The sequence below is a fragment of the Haemorhous mexicanus genome, chromosome Z (assembly GCF_027477595.1).
Source record: "Haemorhous mexicanus isolate bHaeMex1 chromosome Z, bHaeMex1.pri, whole genome shotgun sequence".
Lineage (NCBI taxonomy): Eukaryota > Metazoa > Chordata > Aves > Passeriformes > Fringillidae > Haemorhous > Haemorhous mexicanus.
The window spans coordinates 70228551-70254260 of NC_082381.1; the positions used below are offsets into that span (position 1 = coordinate 70228551).

Consider the following 25710-nt stretch of genomic DNA (forward strand, 5'->3'; position numbering starts at 1 on the left):
ACACTGTTCTGAGCAATTACCCTTTCTTAATGACATTTTAATGGTTCACAAAAAAATTGAAACATTCCTGTCTTGTGCCAACATGGAAAAGCCAGTTTTAGAAACAATGGTATTGCTGTGACAAAAGATAAAATAAAATTAACAAACAGTGTTTCAAGTGCATTAAAACACTGAAGGGTAACTTTCATATGGCAAAATTAAGTGGCATTAGTGACTCAAAGCCCATTCAACAAATGCCAAAAATATGGACAACAAATTTACAATCCAAGAAAAGCTACTATTACAGAAAAAAGAGATACTAGTAAAATTCAAAACTTGCAGAATGTCATCATAGCAACACCACCACCTACAGTGGTAATGTTCAGTTAATAAGCAAGCACTGAATTCCACTTCCATTTACAGAATGCTGGGGCAGGGTGTGGGGAAGAAGGGTCATCAGTATGGCACATTAAAGGATTTTGTCCCAAGTTAAGGATAGGACGTTAAAAACAAAGGACCATCGAAGCTTATGACAACAGTACGGAGGTCTCAGGGAGTTTGATCCAAACTGCCTTCATTAAGGGGCAGTCCCACTGAGACAATGAAGTTCGAAGCACACCAGCAGCCACCCACCCTCTTAGTCACCTCAAACTAGCAACTCTTGGGAAGCCTCTTGAAGCTTCCGAACAGAAAAAACGTCAGAAACTGGGCATGCAAAATTGAGACCTAGAAACCAACCCACCCTTGTATAAGTCACCTTCTCCAAAGATGTTTGGGGAACCTTCCTTCGAGAAAAGTATCCTACATTTTAATACAAAGGGTTTAGCAATAATGAAATACAAACAACATTTATACAGAATTTGCTTCTTGCTGTTCCGAAACCATATTTCTCAAGGATAACATCATAATCAAAATTCTGTACTTCAAACCTTCACTGCTCTTACTTCAGAGAATACAACTTTTTAGAAGTATTTTTCAAAGAGCAACCTTTCGAGTCTTACTATGAGATGGTAGTGACATCAAATTTTATCTAGTATAATACTTAAGTCAGTATTGTAAGGACATAAATTATAACATCTTAGCCAAAGCTATGCCAAAACTCCTGCTGATAATCTACTCTATGTCTCATGCTCCAAGCCTTTTGATTGAAGAGACAAGTATGGTAGAAGGTGAAGAAATCAATGGTTTACAGGGGAAACCATAATACTTAACTGCCGTGACAAATTTGGTTGCAGTGACAATGACAGACTTGGCTGCAGTAATATCTACTTCTAAGGTGGAAAATACTTCTCTAAGTTATTTTATCTTCTCTCTCCAAGAGGATATTGGCTAGAACAAGAGTGTCACTTCACAGTCAAAAGAAACTGTCTAGGTAGAATCTAACGATGTACACAAACCACTTTCTCCTGCTGTTTCACTGCCTGGTGCAGAACAAGGGAACTGGGAAAGAAATATGTTTTCATCCTAGCTGCCTCATGAGACATGGTCTAATCTATGGACAAAATAACAAGTTATTAACCTAAAGACATTGAAGTAAAGATAGGGACTCAGCTCTGGCTAAACAGAAACAAAACTGTTCAACAAAGTTTGAAACTCACCAAGCTATATGTTTTCTTCCAAAAATTTTCCAAAAAAGCAAGTAGTTAGCCCATCCTGTCACTTTTACTTAGAGAAAATGACCTGAAGCCTGAAAATCCTTCTGTCACCTTGACAAAACAGATCTTTATACACAAAACCACATAAAATATACCAAACTTCTAAAGAAGACCAGAAACACCCCAATATTGCCTCAATTATACTGTTCTCTAGTGACAAAGGTAGTGTCCTGTAGAGGCACAGGACAAAAACAGAAGCAGTCAAGATTAACTTTATTAGTTGATAATTTCCTTATAAGTGGGGAGGGGGGAAAAAGAAACAAAAACAAAACAAAAACTCTACTGACATACTTGTATAAATAGCCCTGTCAAACTAAGTTTCTTAGACCTAAATAACTTTGCCTTTTGGACTGAGAATATACATTTGCCTCATTTGTCTGGGTATTAATTTCAAACCCATTAACATGCTCTCCAATCCATGAACTCCAGTACTATTTAATTTCAGTGTGGACTTGTAGAACTCCAAATTCTCCCTAATCAATTCTTACTTCAAAAGAATCTAATTTGCTCTACCTGCCTACTCAGATATATTCTAAACTATTTTGATGACTGGATTAAAATAATTTTAAGGAAGAGGCAAGGCAAAATTTTGTATTGATGGGATTGGTGAAACAAATACTTTGTTAAACCTGTTCATAGCATGAAGGGAATATGAAGGCACAAAGCTCACTTGTCACTAATGTAATAATTATGAGTCCTCTGCTGTACTCGAGATACTTTCCTGTGCCGGGCACCATACTAAGCATTTTACATTTTTACCTAGTCTCAGATCTTCAATGATTCACTACAGAATATATGAACTTATCTTTAAATCTCATGTGTTCTTTGTATTACATTCAATATCAATACAGCATATATTTCTATTAGTATTTCTGCAGTGTATTCTAAACAAAGCACTTAGAAAGCACTCAAAGCACTGTCATCTCTAGCATTTTCCTTCAAGTTTGTCTCCACCTGCTCAGTATGTCTTCTAGAGTATGTAGGAAGACTACAGCTTTACGGATTCCAAGTCCATTCAGGTCCACCTAAATTAATACACTCAAAAAGCAGCAAGTATTTGACAATTAGATTGTGTCTAGGATTTCATCCTTACACATCCAGAGGTAATGGCATAACATGCTTGAGGCTTCCACTAACATTCAAAGACATTAGAAGATCTTAATTGTTGGGGCAGGGAGTAGAAAATAAGGCGTAAGTTCCCCCAAAGGAAGACCACTTTAAAGCATGAGGATTTGCATAAATTAGAATTCTGAGACAGGGGCAACCACATAATCCGGTGTTATGAATCCACTGCTTACTTACTTCCAAAACAGGTTTTTGTTTTATTTAGGAGGAACTACCTGCAAACATCTGTGATGCTCTATCATTACTGCACTTCAAATTTTCTTCTGAGAGCATGGACTAAAATTTTGACTACAAGGTGGTATCTGTATCTATTTCATCCCTACTTTCTGGACTTCTAACCATACATTTCTGAAACAAGCCTGAATTTCTTAAGCATAATCAAAAACCAGAAAGAACAAATCTGTTTATTCTAAGAACCACAGAAACAACAGCACACCCCAAACCTGAACTTAAGGAAACAAACACATTTTAATTTTGGTTTTTTTTTTTCCTAAATTCTATTAGAGTATTTTTCTTCTGCAAACATAAGTGACTTCTCAAACACATAGAAGGAAGAGTAGAAGGGAGCACAGATCAGCTACCTGCCGCTCCATTTCAAAACAAGTTTCTAGGTGGAACTGCAATCAGAAAACCCAACTTATAATGATAAAAGGGAAAAAAAAATTAATCAGTACACAGTTGGTATTTAGCTATCCCTTAACCTGCATGAAATTATTTATGCTGCAAGTCTTGCTGTACATGGAAGTCACAGACTGAAAACTGAGAGCCTCTGGGCCACTCTCAAGAAAAGAATTGCTGTTAAGAAAGGAAACTTTATATAATTTCACTTTTCAAATGTAATTTTGCAGCTATTTTCCTTGCTTGTCACTTTCTCTAACTGTGACAAACCGCACCTGTAAAAAATAATACTTTACTTACACAGCATTCTCTGCTCTACACTGAAACATTTTCCAGCAATTGTCCAAAAAGTAGCCATTTTAATGTATTTTGCAGTTATAATTTTTGAGTTTAGGTTATATGCAGTTGTAGGAGATTCCTTGTAACATTTATGTACATTCTGGAATAGTCAGAGCTATCTTGACATTTGCTGGTGAAAGGGGGAGGAAAGAAAGGGCAAGGAAGAGATCCTGACAGATAGCTTTCTCCACCTACACCACTGTTTCCATTTCAGCTGAGGCCAGTAATGAAACCAGAAGGTAAACCACTATAGAGCTTTCTTCTTGTTCTATTAAAAGCACATAATAAAAAGCAAAGCAGTTTTTTTTAATTGCCATAGAGAAGAAACAAAATAGCCAACATTTCTCAAAGAGATATAGCCTCAATTTCTCTTTACCCACACCTAGTTCTATTCAAGATAATCTAAGGGAACCAGAGAAGGGGGGAAAAGAGGCAATTCAAGTAAAACTTACACGAGTACCCTCATGCCTCAAGAGTCTTATCTGTGTGAACTAAAGCAACCAAGTTCTAGTAAGAAGAAATCCAAGAAATCCGGTGTGAAAAATTCAAGCTTGAAAATTAACTCCTCTTACAAAGGAAATTGTCCCAGTTACACTGGCAGGGTAAATGCAGAGTTGTGATTGCTTTTTAAGTGGTTTTTTTCCACTTTTGTTTGGGTTTAAGGGTAGTCTGAAGCTAGAACCAGTTAAAATGCTCTCTTTTGATTGTTATTTGAAGCCAAGGCAGCTAGTGGATCCTGGGCTGGAAGAGAAGGATGCTGCCAGCTGGTCAAGGAATGCGATCCTTCCTCTCTGCTTAGCACCACTGAGGCCACACCTGAAGTGCTGAGTCCAGGGCTGGGCTTCCCATTACAAGACATACAAGACCTACGCAGGTGAGTCCAGCACAGGGCCACAAAGGTGATGTGGGAGCTGAAGCACCTCACACAGAAAAAAAAAGGCTGTGACTGCTCGCTCTAGTCAGCCTGCAGAAGAGAAGGCTCAGGGAGGTCTCATGAATTTGTCCAAATACCTAAGGGAGAGCATAAAGCAAACTGAGCCACACTCTTGTTCATGATTGCCAGTGACAAGATAAGTAAAACACAGGAAATTCCTCCTGAGCAGAAAGAAACAATTTTTACTGTCATAGTGGCTTCCTTACCAGTCTGCCATGCCATGTCTTTAAACTAAACAGAAATCTTGGGACGGAGTCAGATAAAATTACTGACTTCTTAAGACCTTGCATTTATTGCCCTCACAGTTCATAAGCACTCTAGTAATACTCTTCAGCCTTGACTGAGAGTTCAAAATCCCAGAAACAGAATTATCTTTCTTCCTGGATTAATTCTGGAAAAAAAAAAAATTAAAAACAGACTAAAGAGTTTCAGTTTCCACCTAGTCACTTCAAGAGAGAGAAAAAAGACAAAGCAAACAAAACCAAGCAAACAACTTAAAAAAACCCCAAAAAAACTGACTAAAAAAAAATCCCACAAAAGCAAAAAAAAAAAACCACACACAAAAACATCCACACCTCAACCCAATCCAAGGAGACAACAGGATTAAACTCTATTGATAATTGCCCAAAAAATCTAAAGCTTAAATTCAACTGCCAGCAAACACAGTGACAAGTGGTTAATGACATAAGATTGAAAAGCTCAAAAGAAAAGCGTAGTGCTTTTGTTTAAGAATCTTATTCTTCATGGAGCAGTAATTTATTGAAAGAAACCAGTGAGGACCTGTTTTGGTTGTGTTTCTTAAAAACCATTTTAGTGCCAATGAATACAAACATGCACAAAATTATCAGCTGTTATAACTGCTGCACTATACACTTGTGTACAACTTAGGTACGAAATACTCTACAAATCTGACTTCAACCATTTTTAAAATTAGATTTAAGTTTTGCAATCACTTAATCATCTTTCAGGATGTTCAATATTAGTAGCATATGCCTTACAGAACATGGAATTCTTGCAAATTCAATTTAAGATTCATCAACACTGCAAGATATCATTTTCTTCAACTGTAGCGGGAATGTCCAGTGACATACTACACAGACACAGCATAGCTCAATCAAGCCCCAGTCTTTCTACAGAGACAATCAAATTGCAAAAGCAAACTATAGCTTTCAGTAAGCCTTACTGCATACAGATCTTCACTGAATGAACCACATTTCAAGACTAGTGGATTCTTCCATTTATACAAAGTTTCAAAAAGCAATCCACAATAAATGCAGTAAGAAAAAGAACTGATCTAAGCATCAAACTAAAAAGGAACCCAATGAAGCTTTCTAATTACACGAGATATGAAAAACTGTAACAGTGACGGTCATGGACAAGAAACTTCATCCCACTATTTATTTGCAGCAGATGAACACAGTACAAACCAATAATCTGAAGAAAGGGCCAGAAAAGCAGGAAAGGGAACATTATGATACCAATATCTAGCCAAAGAGAATCCAAAATGATCCTTGAGTTCCAGAAATGCTACTCTACATAATCTAAGAAGTGCCTTAAGTAGCTGATATATTTTGCCACAAGCAAGATTAAAAAGAGGAAACAAAAGAATGTTAAGTCTACAATTAGAGATAAGTCATTTGGACTTAGTGGGGTGATCAGTGATTGCCATCCATTATCTTCCTATGTCAAAAGTCGGCTTGGCTTTCTCACTAACTCAGAACATTTTGAATAGTACAAATCACCGTATCATTTAGTGTTGAGCCTGCTGTGCTTTGATAACCCTGTACATGTCAGTGAACTGGTCTAAACAGTTTTCAAAAATGCATTACTATGCCCTTTAAGAATCCTAAATTCTTACTAGTTTTTGCTCTTTATAGACGATGTAGTTGAATAATTGCAAAGCAAAGTGATTTAAAAACAGTGTAAGGCGTTCATAAACGGTGGCTGTAACCAGTTTTAAATTGCTTTCTATTTTCAGTGAATACACTTGTCCTCTGTAAAAAAGCAATGTAAACACTCAAGTCTGCTGTAACTAAGCTCAGTGTCTTCTATATGCAAGACAGAACTGAGAACCGTAACATTTTTAAGACTTCATGACTGGGACAGAATGGAACAAGATTAAAAGTGTAGTTTAATTATTACAGTATAATAACATTCTCATTAGTGATTTTGAGTTGTTTCTGTTTTAATATTAAGTATCAGTTATTTTGTCTGAGATCACAACTCAGCTAAGTTTAAATCTTTTTTCTCAAGGAAGACTCCCAAAGCATTCAATAGCACACATGTTAAAAGTGGTAACATGGCATGTTAGAAATGCTCTTCAAATTAAAGAAGAAACTAGTTTCTATTATTTTTCAGACTGGTAGATTCATAATAGTTTATAAACTAAAGTACAAAAACAACTGTTTGCCAGTTACAAAGGTTGTGATAAAAACTTTGTTTTGTTCTTCAAAAAATTTTGAAGGTTGTGATAAAAACTTTTTCATTTTGTTGTTTAAGGAAAAGCAATTTACTCTCAGTAAACAAATAAGCTGAATGTACAACACTACCTTGGTCCATCTGTGGAAGACACCACTTTCTAAACGTAATTTACCCTGTACACAGCAGTTGGGCACCCTTCTTGTTATCATGCTGTGCATTCAAATTCCTTTTCTTTGTGCATGGAGAACCTGATTTGATTCAGTAGCGCCTACCCTTCAAAGCAGAAGCAGCATTTCTCCCTTATGAAGTTCTCTCCAAACACTTTTGCCAAGTTAGAGGGTGAAAAAGCAGAATAAACAAAACACAGGAGCTAAAGTAGTCGCACAGCTAGATCAAGACTGGGGTAATGCTTTAGGCTCACAGAAAAATTGAGTAGGGAGCAAGTAGCATTCCTTTAAGGTTATCTAAGTAATAACACGTATGCAAAATAAGTGGTATCATGTCTATGGAAAGAGATGACAAAAGCAAGCACATCAGATACCAGTTTACAAACATCAGGGCTTGCTTATTTTGAATGACTATTTCCATAACACTCCCACATAATTTAGGGAAACCCAAGGCCTCCAGGACCTACAGGGTTTATTTATTTAATCTAGTTTAACCCAAATGACTCCCCCATTCCTCACCACAACACAAATTACAAATGTGTGCAGGCATGCCCATTCCTCCTTTTTAGCAATTATTCTCTGTGCATTAAAGCTTTTTATACAATCCAAAAACCAGCATACAAAAGCATACAGTTTTATTTGCTAAATATTAAAATCCTTAAAGACAGTAAATCAAAAGTAAATCTTTGCACTTCAGTAACACCACAGTTGGGGGAATTAAATTTCCAGATATGTTTCCGATCTGTACTCATGCTGCCAGCTGCCTTTACATTTGTGTTCTGAGGGGAATCTCTTTCCTACTCTGACAGAGGTCTTGGTTCTACCCAGAAGCCAGCTCACCTTACCTCTGACAGCTTGAGTTTTTGTCAGCTGTTCATACAATAAACAGCTGTGAATGTATGAAAAACTTATTACTACTGGCAAAAAACAAAAGCTGGTAAGTAGTTTCTATATTTACAATGCACAAAATTCTCAAAAACACATAACCATTTCAATATATGTTCTGGAATATCTTTTTCCCCCTTCCTCTCACACCGAATCTTATAAGCCTTCAAAATTAGCCTGTGCAGACAGCACAGTAAATGTAATTAGCTTCAGAATGCCAAATTATAGTGAGTCTCCCTGATAATATAAAATGAGAAGAGCAGCACAGTCACCATCAGCACATAGGGTTAATGAAGGTTTTCCTAGAGGTCTGCTCCTGCTTTAAGTGCACTAGGTGAACTGATGTAAATCTAATAGGGTAGTTGCTTATCAACTCTGACCACTGTCAACAGAAGTAAGTTATTCTACTTTTCAGGCATGCTCCAGAACTTAGTAACTTTGAGTAAACTTGTTAGAACTCACAGGTTCCATTCACTTGCTATGTTCTCTCTTGAATAATCCTCAATAATAGTACAGTTACCAGGGTGATATATCATTTCAGGTATAACTTCAACTGATGACAAAGACAGAGCACACATACTTTAACCACTCTTCTGAGGAAATACCTTCTTTGCTAAGTGACCAGGCTGAATGAAGCTACTCCAGCCTTCAGCAGAGGTTCTTCCTTTGCATTCAGGTTACTCTCTCTGCATGAATCAAATTAAAACAGGCTTAATAAAGATATGTCAAATTGTATTCCTAATTACCTGAATGCAAAGAGATAAAGCTTGCAGTAATCAGGAATACATTTCAAGATTTTAGCAATTAAGAATTGAAGGATTTCATATTCACAACCAATGCATCTCTGGAGACCAGTGTCACTTACAAATAGGTGGCTTAAATTGCAGCTGTCTTTTCATAATACACTGCTCTTTGGGTCTGGGTTTATCTTCGTCTTTCCATCTCCTCATTACTACATGAGAGGGGGAAAGATTTCAGAAATGAACTGAAACTATCATGAAGCTCGGTAAGAAACACAGTGTGAACCTGTATATTCACCATAATTCATCATTCAAGATATATTTTTCCTTCATTGAGGGATGCCAGTTATTTCTAAAACCAATATTCTGCTTTTAATGTCTCCATGTACTATATGTTCACAATGGTCTAAGTCAAGAACAGAAACTCCCATCTAAAAGCAAGTTTCATACATTTTATTTGAATGACCTTTATGTTCTGAAGCGTCCCAACAGCAAAGGTTTCAATGATTATGCACAAAATATCTTCTGTTTTATTACCTGGTGCTGCACTGTTCCTGCGAAGATAATACTAAAGAACACCTCCTAGAGACCCAGAATAATTAATTCTGTGCCTGTTGTCTCTGCTGAAGTACTGTGAGCTAGAACAGATCCTGTACTTGCATCCTGACTCTGTGACATATTCATCTTGATGGAAGCTTATTAAATCACTGTACTAATTTTTTCTGGGATGCATTTCACAGAAACTGCATGCTAAAAGTGACTTCATGAGTCTCAGTTCCTAGTTTGCACAAAATTTTGTCTTTAAAGATGAATACATGTAGGGAGACTACTTGATGAACTAAACCTACCATCTGCACAGCATAAGCTGCAGGAACTTTACCTTAAATTCAAACAGCACCTAAGGGGACAAAACTAACCAAACAATATTAGAAAGGGCAGTAATCTGAAACCAGTAGAAGCCCCTCCTCATATGTTCAAATTTAAAATCCAAGAGTTGTCTTAAACTTCTTTATTAGGTCAAACAACCTTACATAACTTCACACTTACTGCGGCAACAGAACAAACTATGCACAAGCACAGCTGGTGGCACATTCATTGTTCCATGGAAACTGCCCTGTGGATAGTCTCCCAACAGGACTTTAGTTCTTGGTGGAAAGTAGTCAGGTGTCTTTCAGGAAGGTGAAAGATAAAGGTCTGAAGAAAGAAAATTACAGTGAGCAGCTGAAAAGCAGCAGCTTCTGGCCACAGGCAGCCACCTCACCTGCAGCTGGTGTGAGGGTATTTACATAATGATTCTGGAGGGCTTTGGCAAGGATGGCAAGTGCTAGTCGAGATTCCTGAACCAGTTCCACAAAATTCTAAACTTGCTAGCAAATGTCTATGCAAAGACCTGAGTGCATGGGGTTTAGTGGCAGACTCTTTTTCATTCAACCCAAGAGCTGTGATGAGAACATCCACTTGGACCTGTTCCATCAAAAAACATCAAACCAAGTAAGTTTTACACTTAGCAGCATTACAGAGACTCACTCAACTGCAGCACATAAAAATTGCAGGGTTTTTAACCCTATTTTGAAAACCAATGCAAAAATAAATTTCCCCAGATTAAAGATAAACATACTCACTTATGAGTGAAATTTAAAAACTACTTTTTCTAGAATTACATTAATTACAATCTTGGATTTGTGCAAATATAGAAATGAAAGTGCAGGAAATAACTTCAGAATGTCTACAAACTCGGCTCCTCTCCTCTTCCCTCAACCTGGTCCCATCTTTCCTGGGATTGTGCTGAATATAACCTAGCCAAGCTTCAAATTTACACACTTTTGTAGTATTTGAGTGTTTTTAAAGAACCTCCTGCACTACCCATGGGGATTGTTCTTTTTCCTATTTGTTAGTTTCATGTGAGCAATAGCACAGTGTATAATAGCTCAAAGCCCTGGTCTGAAGAGCCAATCTGCCCTGATTGTACTTATCTTCAAAACAGCAAAGCAGAAGTAGGAATAGAGGTGGAGGGGTCAAAAACAAGACAACCATGAAACCACACTAATTGTGTACAAAAACTAGAAGACTGATACACCTGAGTGCTTTTCATTTTCCTAAGCAGACATGTTCAAACTGGTACTTCTTTAACAAACCTGGCTTGCAGAAGTCATAGTCAGCTTCCAGTATCACATTAAACATCTCTGATGAGCCTAAAACAAGATATGACAGAAAGTAGATACCTAATTTTATAACCATCTAATTTTATACCATTAGCAGTGGAGCTATAGAGCAGGAAAGAAACCAGACTATGTAACTTCACTTTCCTCAAATGAGAAATGTTTAGAAGCCTAGAAAAACATACCCAGTAAACACCACCTGCACAGGTTTGGAACGATCTAGACATTTCAGTTAGTGTTGGAGTCATGCAGGCTCCATTCCATCAGGAGACAATCTAGAGAGGTAAAGAACCCTGCTTAATCTTTGCACAACTTTAGGACCCCATGTCTTACTCATGAGTGCCTTTAATAGTCTGACAGCCACAACGGTCTAGTCAGAACTGCTGGAAGCCTCTAGGAAGTGAGCAAGCCAGAAGAGCCAGTAATAAGCTTTGACCTCCCACCATGCAAGCAGTTGAGAAAGCCAAAGCACCCTCTCCCAGAAAGACAAGTCCCACAAAAATTCTCTTTATGGTGAAGAAATCCATTTCTGCCCTAAAAAATGGCCTCATCTGCACTGTGCACTGTGCAACAAGGGATTTATGCACTTCAGCTAGGGGCAAACAAAGCTTTGCATTTGTTACTTCCATCTGGAATAGACCACACATTGACTAGTCCTGAAAACAGATCATTTCAGTAAACACACCTCATTTTATTGAAGCAGCTGTCTGTCATTTAACTTCCACGCTACAGAAGTTGTAGAAAAGCACCATTCTGCTCAATTAATGTTCTACTTGGGAAAGCAGTAATGATACTGGAACACCACAAAGCTATTTCAGACTCTCAGTAAATCTGTATCAAAAGTACTTATTTTACAAGCAGTAAGGCTTTTTCTCACCTACAAGCCAGCCCCACAAACTCTGCTTGAAATCTCCACACTGTGCTCCATCAGTTCTTTCTCAAACATTACTACCAGTAAAAAAAAAAAAAAGACCATGCCAGACACCCAAAGTCTCTGCTACACTACCACAACCTGCAATCTCCAGTGACTCTTGAGTAGCAACAGATGGAAGTTCAAGAAGCAAAGAAACTTCTCATTCTTAGTTATATTGGCTCAGCAGGTCTAGTCACACAAAAAGCAGTGAACACTTTAGAACAGCTATGACGAAAATAAACAGGTCAACAACTATGATGAAAATAAACACAAAACACACAATTTGGGCACCAAACAACAGCATAATAAGGAGAAAAATTACTTCAAAAGTCTATGTTTTAAGTATGCTGAAGTTCAACACTGCCACAAAAGAAGAGGAAATGCATCAACTTTGAAAGCAAAAAGTACCTTTTGCAACAGCTATGCAAATATAGACAGACATGAATTTGCACAATTGGACTAAATTGTTAGGTATTTCCTTCCTCTTTCCTGTACTCCTAAAATAAACATTTGTCTGGCTTTTTTTTCAACCACTGAGGGAATGTGGGAGAGGTACTCATCACTTAGGCAACGTTTTGTGCCACAAAAAGAAACAACACTGTGGATGAAGTGATATGGAAGATGGCTCACTCATATATGCCAAACACAGCATCTGAGCTCAGGAAAGGCCTTTCCTGGTAGCTCTGAAACAAACAGGCTGTCTTTTGTCACAGCTGAACTCCCAAACACAGCAGCTACCTCCTTTTCCCCAGGCAGCAATTACAGCTTCATGTTCACTTTAGACCAGTCTAAGTGTGACTGACACAGAAAGGAGACCTGACTTTTTCAGTGCCCCCTCATGCAATCTTTTCTCCCTGGCATGAAGAGTAGCATTTTCTTGGCTAATAAACCAGGTAAAACTCACCCAGGAAGAGCTGAATTTGCAAGCAGGCCAGTCATCTGGCTCACCATCCAGCTCCACAAGCCCCGGCACAAGCTGAAAGCTGGAGAACTGCAGTGCTCCTTTAACAGCAGCCTGCATTTAAGCCAGCCTAAAGCAATGACGTAACTTCAGGGTGAATAACACAGTGGTCATCACAGTGGGTGAAGTTTGCAAATGGCAATCACAGAAAATCTTTCCAAAATACAAGTTTATAAGCACAGCAATGTGCATTTTCTGTTCTAAGAGTTACACAATGAGGCACAGAGAAGTAAATGAATCACGGCTCAGCAAATGAGTCAGTTCTTTCATTTACAATATTCATGACAAGTATTTCACCATGGAAAACAATTATTTTGATTGGCCTGTTTTGTAGTCTGTCCTTGGAGGAGTTCACTGAGTGACAAGAGATTGCAAGCCTGCTGGAACATGCTCTTGGAGAATTCCCATGCTCACAGCCACACTGTGCTTCCATATCAGCAGCATTCTTTAGGGCAGCAGGCTTGGTCAACCAGAATATGCTCCCTCCCCAAGAAAAGGAATAACTGGAAATACAGTTACAACTTCTGTCAGAGTTTAAGGCCTTTGTCACTAATAACCTTTAAAGGCAACTTTAGGTTACCAGCCTTAAGAAAAAGATAGACACCAGGCCCGCAGTTGCACTTGAAATCCAGATTTACAAAGACCAGAAACTATCCACCGTAGCCCTTGTTCAGCCCACCACATCTACACAGGTTTTGCAGGCTAGTAAAAAAGCCTCCAAACAGCTGACGTGCATCACTTAAGTCAGCGGAGGCCCTGTGCTGCTGCACCACATCAGGGCCTGCAAGTTGTGACCACCACACTGGACACCACTGTTAGACACCTACAGTACATACTGCCCACAAATGTCACAAGAGCCCCCTGCTTGCAAATATACCCTTTCCTGACAGAAAGCAGCTGACCAAAGTTGATTTCACCTGTGCAAAAGGAGCTGGTCAATGCAGAGAGTATGCTGTGAGGGCAGTGTGCTCTGCAGAAAATAAGCCAGTCAAAGGTCCCTCCAGCCTGCATTGAACATGCTGCTGCTGACTCGCATTATTTGTACCCAACTACCGATGGAAGATTAAATTGCAGGCTCCTTCTCCAGGAGTCCCACCTCCAGCCCACTGTACAAATACAGCATCCCCACTCTGCTTCTGATACTCCAAACCAGCATCAACTGCAATATAAGTAGATCTGCTCTTGACTTTGTCCTCTACAAACACCACACAGCCCAAACCCCAGATTCACGACACTTACTGTCTTACTAAGGCTGCATGACATGCTATACCCCCTGGATTCCTGTAACAAAACATAGCTATCTATACAAAACCCCCCATGGCTACCAATCAAGCTACACATATGCCAGGCTAATATACAGACACTCCTTGCACTCTAATGCTGCTGATTCTCCCACCTCACTCATCCATTAACTTTTGCCTGAGGTGCTTTCATTATATCACACCACCTTGTCCCACATCACCGCCTTGGCTCCCACAACGAAGTCACTGAGTACACCAAGGCCCTTACCTGGAATGTGGTTTTGCATTGGGCCCTTGCTGGTTCCAAAGCAGTGCATCACACTGGGATGGCTCCCACCATAGCCCCCAGTGGCAATGTCTTCTGGATTCAGGTTCCTGTACCTTTCAGCACTTCCACAAAATGTATATCCCCCTCCCAGAAATCTCAACCTTTATAGATTTTTGTGCTTCCCCTTTTACTTCCGTTCACAGCTTAGTGTCTCACTGCTCAGTCATCTTCCTCTGCTTCCGCCTTTCAGAAGTTTCTCAACATCTGATCTCTACTTCTAAACTTCCTTTTGTTATTCAATGAGGGAGGGGAAGCTGGACCTCATAACAGGCAGGATTCACTGAAGCACATACCCATGATTCACATCTTTCCACTGATCCATTCTAACATTTCACTAGCTATCATTTCACACCTTGAGTATCAGGAAGGAGCAGCTTTGATCTTACTGACATCTTGCTCCCTTAAGCATTTTCTACATACTAGGAATATCCAACTTTTTAACAGCAGCACCCTTCCTTGTCCTGCAGAGCAGACACAAGTCCCTCCTCTTAAGTACAACAAGATTTCTGATCTCTTTGGTACTGAGATTACAAAGCTCACATCTGTCCTATGTTTTTAGTCTTTACCACTTATCTTATACCCCTACCAATGCTAAGTTTGTACTCTATATGGCCTCTTATCAGCAGGAAAAACTCCTCTAGTCCTTGTGATCACCACTGCTGCAACTCTGACAGCTGTCTTCCTCTTTCCCCTTCCTACTTTTGTCTGAAGAACTGTCCAATGAACTGTGTATCACTCTTCATCAGATTCTTGTCTGCACTCCCTTTCACAGGTCAGGACAATATATAGGTTCTGGGGTAAAAAGAAAAAAATTTAAAAAAATCTGTTTTTCACAAGTCTGGGTAGCATAAATATTCCCTACGGGGGGGTAGGGGACGAAAATAAGAAAACAAGTCTCTTTTAGCAATACATGATGCTTTAAAACTAAGCCATTTAATGTCTATTCAGGAGAATTAAGCTACAATTTGGAAACAGCTTATAGTGAATGAAGTAATTAATGCTATGAAAAAAATATCTTTGAAACAGTTCTACAAGACAAAGTCAATGGTTTTGTTATACCACTGGCCAAACTTCCACCATTACTGAACAGAAGCAGCTCCTGCTGAAGGAAAATCTGACAAACACCCTTCAAACACAGAGAAAGTCACCATTATCTGAAAAATCAGAGCATTACCTTTGTGCATCCAATACATCTTATTTATAAAACTGAAACTGGAACAAAAGGTTGAAAAGAGAGGACACCCACTTCATAACTTAAAACTATTTTACAATTTCAAAAGCTACAAAACAGCTAAGTTACTGTTTGCTAACCTATTTTCCATCTTGAAAGCTGTGTTTCATTTTGTAGGAAAAAGTCTATCAGCTTCCATGTGTTTGCTAACAGTAGATCATATAGAAGGAAGAGTCATTAAGACTACATTCTCCTTAAATATACCTCATCAGGTATCTAGTGAGGTCTTTGACCTCTGTATTATCTCAGGAAGTACCACTTCCCCACTTCTCTTCTTGGCCTCTCATCTATAAAGCATTTTACTCAGCATTTTATCACCTTTCTTCTCTTCAAGCGTGTATTATTTAATAAAACAAACTTTTGTTTATTCCTAAACACAACTTTGCTCCCTGCTACCAAACAGTCATTTACATTAATCATGTACAAAATTACCTAGAAATCAAACCCATAAACTACTGCCAGGATACATGACAATTTAAAAACTGATCACTCAAAACTGTCAGTAAAATTAAGTGGTATGCTGCTTCTAAAATTTATACACAGGACTAAGGAATTTTTTCTCAGCTTCCTGATCCCATCAGACTTTCACAGCATCTGTTACATCATGTCCCAGTCCAAGTTGCTGCCTACCATTCATGCATTAGCACACTGAGCTGAAGTCACCTCTATTAATTCATGCATATTCATAACTGACAAGGAAAGCTGCATGATGGTGCACTCACATATCATGGCTTGCTATAACAAAAAGATAAAAACCAGCCATGCATTTTATGTCATCCTCATCACCCTGCTGTGGAGGAAGCAAAACTGAAGTTTTGGGTTTCTGCATAATATAACTACACTAAATCCAGAAACAGAATATAATGTACCTGATATTTTATCCCCAAGACATTAACTGTAGACAGTTTGCAAGGTTTCGGTTTACAATCTAAACCAATGGAAGAACTGAGACTCATTTTGCATGTAACACAGCAGCAGCACAGCCAGCTGTCATCTGTAATAACAGTATTTCAGAATAAAAGTGTTTCGTTTTTTTCTTTTTCTTAAGCTAATATATTAAACAATTAATTTAGCCTATTGATTTTTCCCTGTTCTTGAACTTTTAAAACTAGTAGACTCGGCAGAATTGTCCTACAGAAGAATAAACCATGTTTAATCCAGTAAGCATGGTCACTAAATCCTGTTTTGTACATATGCAAAAGAGTGTTTTACTAAGACTACTTTCCACCCTCCTAGAACACTGCATTGTATTCCACCAAAAGCAGAAGCAAAGTCTGATGGAACTGCTGTGGAAGCAACCAACAACTTACAGTACAGTTTTCCACTAAACTGATTTCCTCACATTTTCCAGAAGCTCCCAAGATTATCTGTAAGTGTATTTGGTAATGAATTCTTAACACAGATTTTATCTGCTATCCTTTCATAGCCACAGCTGCACATAAGTCAAAGAAAGGACCAACCATCAAGCATATGAAACTCTGAAGATCACACTACATGTATATATTTATATTTATACTGCTGACAAACATATCAATCCCATCATTAATCACTGAATATGGATTGGTGCTCCATGCACTTCAGCCTAGTCCAAATATCGAAGCTGAATGCAGAAATTAAAAACTAATAATAAAGCTCAGGAGGCACTTTTGACAAGGGCAAGCTAGAAGCTGAAGTGTTTGAGTTTAAAAAGTTTGTGCTGCCTTGCACACACAGTGGAACATTACTATGCAGAAAGAAGGCAGGCCACTAGAATAAAAGAAGAGTCAAACTCCAAACATACAGCAACAAACCTGAGAGCCACTGCTTTAACCCAAAGCCAAGCTTTTAACACAAGCTTATAAACACCCAAATACTTGAAATACATGCAAACTCGATCCTCTACTCTGTTACAGGCTGTACATTTGTAACATTCTGTTAGGGCTTATCCAGTTTTAGGTGCCTTGCTGGTTAATGTTTTTCATTTCATTAGTCAGTGTAAATTAAACATTGTACTCAGCTGCACAATACCTGCATAGCTCCTGCACTGTCAGTGCATTACTATCGGCCATCAGTAACCAGTTAGCAGTTAAATTTTGCACACATACAACGAAGTGTCTCATTTCTTAGAAGTCATACAGCTGCGCAACAGTTGATTTTTCAGGTCTTTAAAAGAATTATTTGAATGCAATTAACTTTTGTGAAAAAATAAAGTAAAAACGACACAATAAAAATATATATTTCACAGACGTACATGTTAATATCTTACCTCTTATGCCATTTCCACTATTACTTTTCCAATGATGCCAAAACATATTAAAGGTCTGACACCAATTAACTATGAAAGATGGCTTATGTAAACAGGCGGATTGTTAAATAAACTACAATAAAAAGTAAATCTCTTGAATTTTTAGAACATTAATTCAGTATATGATCTACCTATTTATCTGATCAGCTAGTTCTACTAGTGTAATTTAAACTTATTGACAGGTTTTACGGTATCCTTACAATTACCATCAGACTTTCTCAGCCATTGCCCTTACATTTCCAAAGCAAAACTTCCAGGTATTTAGACTGTCAAATACACACACCTGCAAAGAGGAATGGAGGCTTACATTAAAAAATAATAATAAATAAATAACCTTGAAAGTCACAAATAAAAAATTACACTCTATTTTTTAAAGCATGTAATGATGTGCAGCACAATTACTTTAAAATATACTTTAAACACTGCTGAAATCTGCCCTCTTTGAATATTTGGTTTTCACTTTTCAGAGGTGGTGCTGGTATAAATTCCACATTAGGAGACTTTAGTCTATACTGAATTTTGTCACATCAGAAAAAGTCTTTTGTATGCCCACTCAGCTCTTAAAGCAGGCCTTTTATCAGTTCTGACTTAACCATAAAGGAATTCTCTATACTGTAGTTACTATTAGAAGGCTCGACTACTTCAGTCTGTTTGCACATTTGCAGAATTCAGTCAGAAAACACCTATTTTAAATGATGATTTATATCTCAGCTTCTTTAGACTTCCTGGCCTTCCATAACACAGCCAAGGCAACTAAGACTGGATGCATGTTGCTGCTTCAGAGGACAGCAGGGTAATGTGCTGCAAGGCCATCACATAAATCATGGTAATTGGCACGTAGCTGGAAGGAGAATGCAAACCAGTGTACAGCACCAGCCAACATTGCCAATGATCTAGGTCACAGAAGGTTATGAAGCCACGTCAAGTACTGCACATATACCCAGCTGAGCACTTTTTACGTACATTGTCTTGGACAGTAAACCAAGAGCAAAAACTGGAAGTTCAAGGAGACAGAACTCTCAGAACAAGTGCAGTTGTTGGACAGCACTCAAGTATTCACGTGCTGTCAGGCTGACTGCATTCCAGGCAACCAGAATTCACATTAAATCTGTATCTTTGCTGCACAAGAAAGCTTTTTAAGATTTCAAATTAGTTCATGTCACAGACAGCATATTCATAAATTAGGATACCTTTTGTCAGTTAAAATAGTGTGGTCCTTCTTTGACTTGGCTTTTGGGTTTTTTTTAAAGATGCAGTAAATTCTCCTACCTTACCCCTCAAGAAAATAAGCTAAAGAGAAAGCAAGTTAAGGAATGTCAGCAGCTTTCCTAAACTTGGCACACATATTTACACTACTACAAAACTTCACACATTATCTTGACATCACTAGACTACCCAGACAGCAGGTGACATTTAAACTGAACTCATGCAGACATATCTAAGAGCATGCCATCTACTACAGCTCGTCCTTCAACAGTAAGAACTGCACCTGACAGTTTACTACATTTTTTCACTTGAATTTTTTAAATTAGAACTTGACCAGAGTCTTAAGTAATGATTTAACATGTTCATTTATAAAAGCAAATGATACAGCAAAATGCAGCAACTAGCAAATTATTTTTAAGGAAACCAGTTAGTCTGATGATGACTTTTAAATAGCCCTCTGTCACACACAGATTTTGCATTCAATTAATAGTTCACCTCTGAAAGTTAGCACACAGGGAGAGAGAGTAAATGCAGGCATTGACTGCTGGCATGACAAGTGGCTCAAATTCAAACATTGCTACGTACCAAAGAATCAGATCATACACAAAGATGGAATCACCTTCTAAAAGAAATGGCAGCTTTGAAAATGAAAATTGTTTTCTTGGAAGTGAGGAATTCTACAGTAGTATTGACATTGTCCAATTACACTTATCCTACTATCCACAGTTACACAGAAAGATAAAAAATAAAACTTGTATATATTATCTTGAAATCACTCTAAAACACACTCTTGAAATCAAGAACATATTTTTTTAGAAAGCTTGAATTAAATGCAGGAGTTGATTTTTCAGTTGATTAAAGCTTTTTCACCTTTAGTAATCTGGTCTTGAAAGACAGTTTTGTTTTTTTTTTCAGGGTATCCAAAGAAATTATTCAAGGTCAAGGATAGTGTATTAGAGCACACACACAGAAAACAGTTTGCATATTCACCAATTAATGCATTGCATTCCAAATCCTATAAGGAAACTAGAATGCATTCGATGTCTCCCTTTCATGAAGAAACATTTAAAAATTAAGCTTACTAGTTTCTGTTCTGGAACTTGGAAATATAAGTAGTTATTTCTTAGAGCAAATTGAAACTGGAATTGATGAAGGCATTTTCATAAGACTCTCTAGGCTTGGAACTAAGTCAAAAAAAAGCAAAAAGTCAGACATCATTGGTTTAGGCCCATACCACAATATTGTATTAACAAATTCTGGATTACTTGTTTTACTCATACATTCCTAACCAAACCCCCTAAGCTGAACACGATTGCTCCTTCAGCATGTCAGCACACAAACTCTCCTCTTCAAACAGGCAGAATTTAACACAATCTTTTTCCAAAAAGTTCACTACACATACCAGAACAATTTGGTATCACAGGTCAAAAAAAGTTAACACTAAACATAGTGCCTTCATTGCCACTAATAACAGTCTTAGGTCAGTCGCACAACTCAGTATGACTTTCATTAAGTAAATCCTTTTACTAAATACACGTGTCCTACAGGTTTCATCAACAACTACATGTATATTGCACACATCAGTGACGATCACCATATTTGCTAAAAGTCGCAGTTCAACTCACAGCACAGTATAACATTTGTGTCACCTCGGCAAACAAAATACTTGGTATGGTTTTATCACAAGAAAAAAAACAGTGTTTCATGTTATACCACTGGCACTCAAACAACTGAGTCCCAAAAGAAGAGCAATTACTTTTGTTTTACTTGCTCCGCCATTTCAGAAAGCTTTGGGTTTGGGTTGTATTCTTTTTCAGTAAAGATGGCTAGGAAGAATCAAAATTTACCTCAAATCACTGTCCACCAAAAGGATCTGAAATCTGCTGACTACAATAAAGATTCCACCAGAATTACATGCAGACACCAATCTGGTATTCTAAAGCCTTCTCTTGCTTCTGGTGAAAAAAAGGCTTCTCCTGGTTTTGAAAGCAAAACAATCTCCAGTCTTTAACTTAACAACAAATTAAAGAAACATCAGTGACCTTCAACCACTATTTAAGAAAGGAGAAATTTTACTTTGCTTTTCTCTAAGAAGCATTTTGGTTACATGCCCCAACCAGGTATCCCTGAGGGGCTTCCAAAACACTATTCTGCAGCTCCAAGCTAATGATGCTCTTCAGCTAAACCTCCTTCCACAGACAAGACAGGTTTCTATCCTATAATATTAACATCATGTTCTAGAGCTGTGGCGAGTGCCAGTCAATGAATTCTTTATATTTTCCTTCTCTAGGAGTCCCCTCCCTCCAACTCATTCTCTTGCCATTCATACCTAAAAGCATGCCTTACCAGTCAGAGAGCCTTATGCTAACATGGAAAGGGCTCTAACTCCTCTAAGAAAGGCCTGTATGAGCAAGCAGGGTCTACACAACAAAGACAAACCTACCTCAAATTACCAACAAACAGGGATACTGTAAGAGTACTTGTATGACAAGTCAAAAAAGTCTCAAGTACTTCTAATGTGGCTGCAGCAGTGAAGCTGAGTTTTACAGCACTACAGCCAAGGCAACCTCTGTCCTTCCCCAAGCAAGAGTCATACCAGCAGAGGCACAGGGGTTTATTTCTTCTCCTAGAATAGCTGCATTAAGGGCTCTCGCCAGGTCAGCTGCGCTATTGAGGGATCACACCTCTTCTAACCTTGACAGCCACAGCTGTGACGACAATACAGTACTGTGTACTAATTCAGGACTAACCTCAGAAACCAAATATACACTTCACCATCTAAAACTGTTTGCTTGCTCCTGGCATTTCCAAAATTTGGCCAGATGAAACACAGTCAATTTCTAATTTTCCTTACAGATTGTTGTATTTACTCACAAAGTGTTTTCTTATTTAGACTTCAATTTTTACTAAAAATACTTGGTTTGAAATAAGTTGAACACATGCATGGTAAAAGAGTTGCTTTATGCAGTTGGGAAGGTCTGCTTTAGGAACCTGCATTCTCTAGCTCTTTTGAAATATACTAAAAAAGAAAAACTTTCATGTCCAGTTGAAGCATATCAAAAAGATATAAATACATCAATACGTTAGATGCAAATTGAATTCTGAAGCCATGTTCTTTGGAGAAAAGCCTTTCAAATCTAAGTGATGCTAATTATTATGCTAGGACAGCACCAATAAACTACAAAATAGGCTGGCAGACAACCTTATTGCCTGATTACCAAGACGGTTGTGTGTATCACTAATATCCTCTTCATTTGCAGATGTGTGTACATTTGTGTATCACTACATCATCTTCATTTGATTTCAGATTTTCTTTACAACAAGATAACACACGAGAGATTAAGTTGGTAGGCATGAAGGAGGATCACATGAAGATTTTTAGCAAACCTTAGATACAAGGTTTGGGAATCTTCCTGCTTAAGATTATTTACCGTGATAAAATAGTCAGAATGTTTATTTATGGCTAGATTGAAAAACTTGAAAGTGTAAAACTCAGAAGCAAATGGTGCCATTTAACTACCAGTGAACCGAAATTTATGTGTCTCTCAAATAAAGTCCCGCATTCCCTGTTTATAGTAATACTTCAGGTTACAAGCAGGGCTGTTGGAACTGATATGTAATAAAATGTATTTTGTCCAGTAACTGCACTTTTCCATAGTTCAACAGTAAACATTTACAGACTTTCCATTACTCACACTGCAAAGAACATAAGTTCACATTTATATGGTTACTAAACATGGACTTTCATAAACTTAATTCTAAGTTTTCATCAATGCTACGTATTCAGCTGTATTATATGGAACCATTTCCATTCTCTGCCCAACTCACTCTAGAGCAAAATTGCCTTTAACAGCTGCACCTTTCTGCTTCACTAGGAATATCTTCTCAGCAAGACCCCGGTCTTAATGACACAGCTACCTACCCAAATTGCACAAGAACTTTCCTATAGCAGGACCTACCCAAGTCCTCCCCAACTCCCTCACCAAAGGCTTCTGTCAAAACAACTGACATCTTTCATATCACCAGTTTCCACTACTATTTTTGCAAGAATTTCAAAGGAGGCTCACATAAGGTTGGGGGGGAGGCGTGGGGGAATACAACAAAGCAAATATATTTTCAGCAGTAGGTACAGTATTTGTTTGAAATGTATTTCAAGGTTCCAGAAAAAGCAGTCAACACTTAAGTCGTATTAGTGCATACATACTGACCCTTGCCAACATTACTCAATGCCATCCCCTTTGAAGACACACAAAAAGTTACTTTTTTTTCTTTCACAACTACTCACTGAGGCCTATTCCACTGCTGAAAGCAAGCAAAGCAAAGTCCTCACTGGGTGTCTGCCTCCTAGAGAAGATTGCATTTTTTATTTATTGCCCCTTGGCTTTATTTTCACAGTGAATTCCTGGCTTAAATGCAATCAGCCAAGAAACCCTCCCTACGTGCACTCCTGTCATTCCTAATCGCTTGCAAACAGAATCAAGTGCAAGCAAAAGGGGAAAAAAAATCTCAGCACTGCCAACCAAACTAAAAAAGCCCTACTTCTGGTTTTGCCAGTCCTGAACAACCACAAATGCACCTCAGACCCCATGGAAAGAAAAAGTCAAAAGATCAAATTTAAAATAAACTTGATTTTTTAAAAATTAAATTAAAAAAAAAAATAAAGAAAGTCTCCGTAGGCAGAAGAGAGGGGCACTGAGCCTAAGAGCAGGGTCACATCTTTCCTTCGGAAAAAAAACCTGATGGCACATTTGCAAGGTGCCCGCCAAGTCAAACCCGCAGCAGGCAGCACCGAGGTTTTGGGGGAGTGCGAAGAAGGGAATCCCGGCGCCCTACACACACACATACACAGAGAGCCGCCGCCGTCAACAAAAGGCGAGCAGCAGCCTCTTTTGTCTGTCTTCCCCTTTTAAGGGGCGGAGGAGGGGAAACGACAGAAAACTGAGAGGGGGGGAAACAAAAAGAAAAAAGAAAAAGAAAAAAAAAAGACGCAAATAAACATGAAAATGAGAACAAAGTGGCCGGGTCGCACAAAGAGCATCACCACCGACGGAGGAGACTATCTGTCGGGGGCGGCTCCTCTTTCATTCAAGGAATGGAAGGGGAGCCGCCCCCGGCAGACAGCCCCCACAAAAGTGGGGGAATACCCACCTCTGCAGCCCTTTAAACACTGGCAGGGAGGAGTTAGCCAAGGGAGCCCGCAGCGGGTGAAGAACAGCGGCAGGCGGCCGGGCTGGGGGTGAGGAAGAGGACGAGGGTATTGTTCCAGTAGGAGGAAGAGCTTCGTTTCCCCCCCCTGTCACGAAGCCGCTCATCCTAAAGCAACCCCCCCAGCCGTACGACCCCCGGCGGGGCGAATCGCGCCCCCTCCCTCCAGCTCGTCGCCGCTGCCCTAGAAATGCCTTTGTTCGAGGATCCCCCCCGCACTCCCGCTGCCGGGGTCTCACACCGCTTTTATGTCTCAGTTTTGGACGGCGGCGCATCCCGCCCCCCCCTTCCCCCGCCGGCCGCCCTTCTGCTGATTCATTTCCACCAGCGGTCCCCCTCGGGATTGGGGGGGGGGGGGGGGGGGGGGGGGGGCGGCATCTCCTCGCTATTGTGGCTCGAGGAAAAGCGATGACCCGGATTACCGGGGGTGGACGCTGGTAGGAGGGCAGAGCCAAACGGGATTACACAGGCTGGATTACCGGGAGCGGGCACGGCGAGGTGCGGGGCTGCGAGTTAAAGGGACAGGCGAGAGCCGTGTCCGTGTCACGGAGGCAGGGAGCCACTGCGCGTCTCGGGCACGAGGGGGAGGAGACCAGCGGAGGAAGTTGCCCGGCCCACGGTACAGCCGGGGAGTGAAGGGTTCGCACGGGCCGGGCCGCAGGCGCTGAGCCGCAGCGGAGAGAGAGGGACGGCAACCGGGTGACACGCAGGGTGAGACCCACGGCCCCGAGCGGCGGCGGCCTGGCGCGGGAGCGGAACCGGCCGGTGACTCACCGACTTGCAGGACGTTATCGACGCAGCCGCCGTCTAGCAGAGCGATGCCCCTGCGGAAGGGCAGCCGGTTCTCGTCGGCGGCAACGGCGGCGGCGGCGTCCATGGCCCCACCAGGCGCGGCGGCGCCCCCGGGACCGGCGGCGGGATCCTCGGCGCCGGTGTTGAACGACGAGTACATACAGATCTCCCTCTCGCTGCGGGGGAAGGACCAGTAGACGATCCGGCGCTGCACCGGCTCCGGAATCCGTTCAAACCGCTCCTCCACCCGCTGGAAGGGCCACTTCTCCGCCACCTTGCGAGCCGCAATGTCCAGCAGGGACTCGGGGCTCTGGGTCTTGCCGAGCGGCAGCAGCCCCAGGGCGGCGGCGGCAGCTGCGGAGGAGGGTCCGCCGCAGAGCGCACCGCCGCCGGGCCCTGAGCCGCCCGCCCGCTGCCCCGGCCTGCAGCCCGAACCATAGCCGGGTCTGCAGCAGAGGCGCTTGGCGGGGTGGGGGAGCTGACCGCGCTCCGCCATGATCGCGCCGCTTCTAAGCCGACAGCGGAAG

At 40.0% G+C, this 25710-nt stretch overlaps 1 protein-coding gene across 3 annotated transcripts in view; it reads right to left on the reverse strand.

Moving 5' to 3' along the window:
- The window catches only part of ZSWIM6 (zinc finger SWIM-type containing 6), a 106752-nt gene extending 81068 nt beyond the window's left edge, over positions 1-25684 (reverse strand). For all 3 annotated transcript variants that reach the window (XM_059873504.1, XM_059873503.1, XM_059873502.1), the window contains exon 1: positions 25166-25684. In XM_059873504.1, the coding sequence (XP_059729487.1) occupies positions 25166-25679 (514 nt within the window). In that variant the 5' untranslated portion in view covers positions 25680-25684. The remainder of the gene's footprint in view (positions 1-25165) is intronic.
- Positions 25685-25710: the final 26 nt, after the last annotated feature.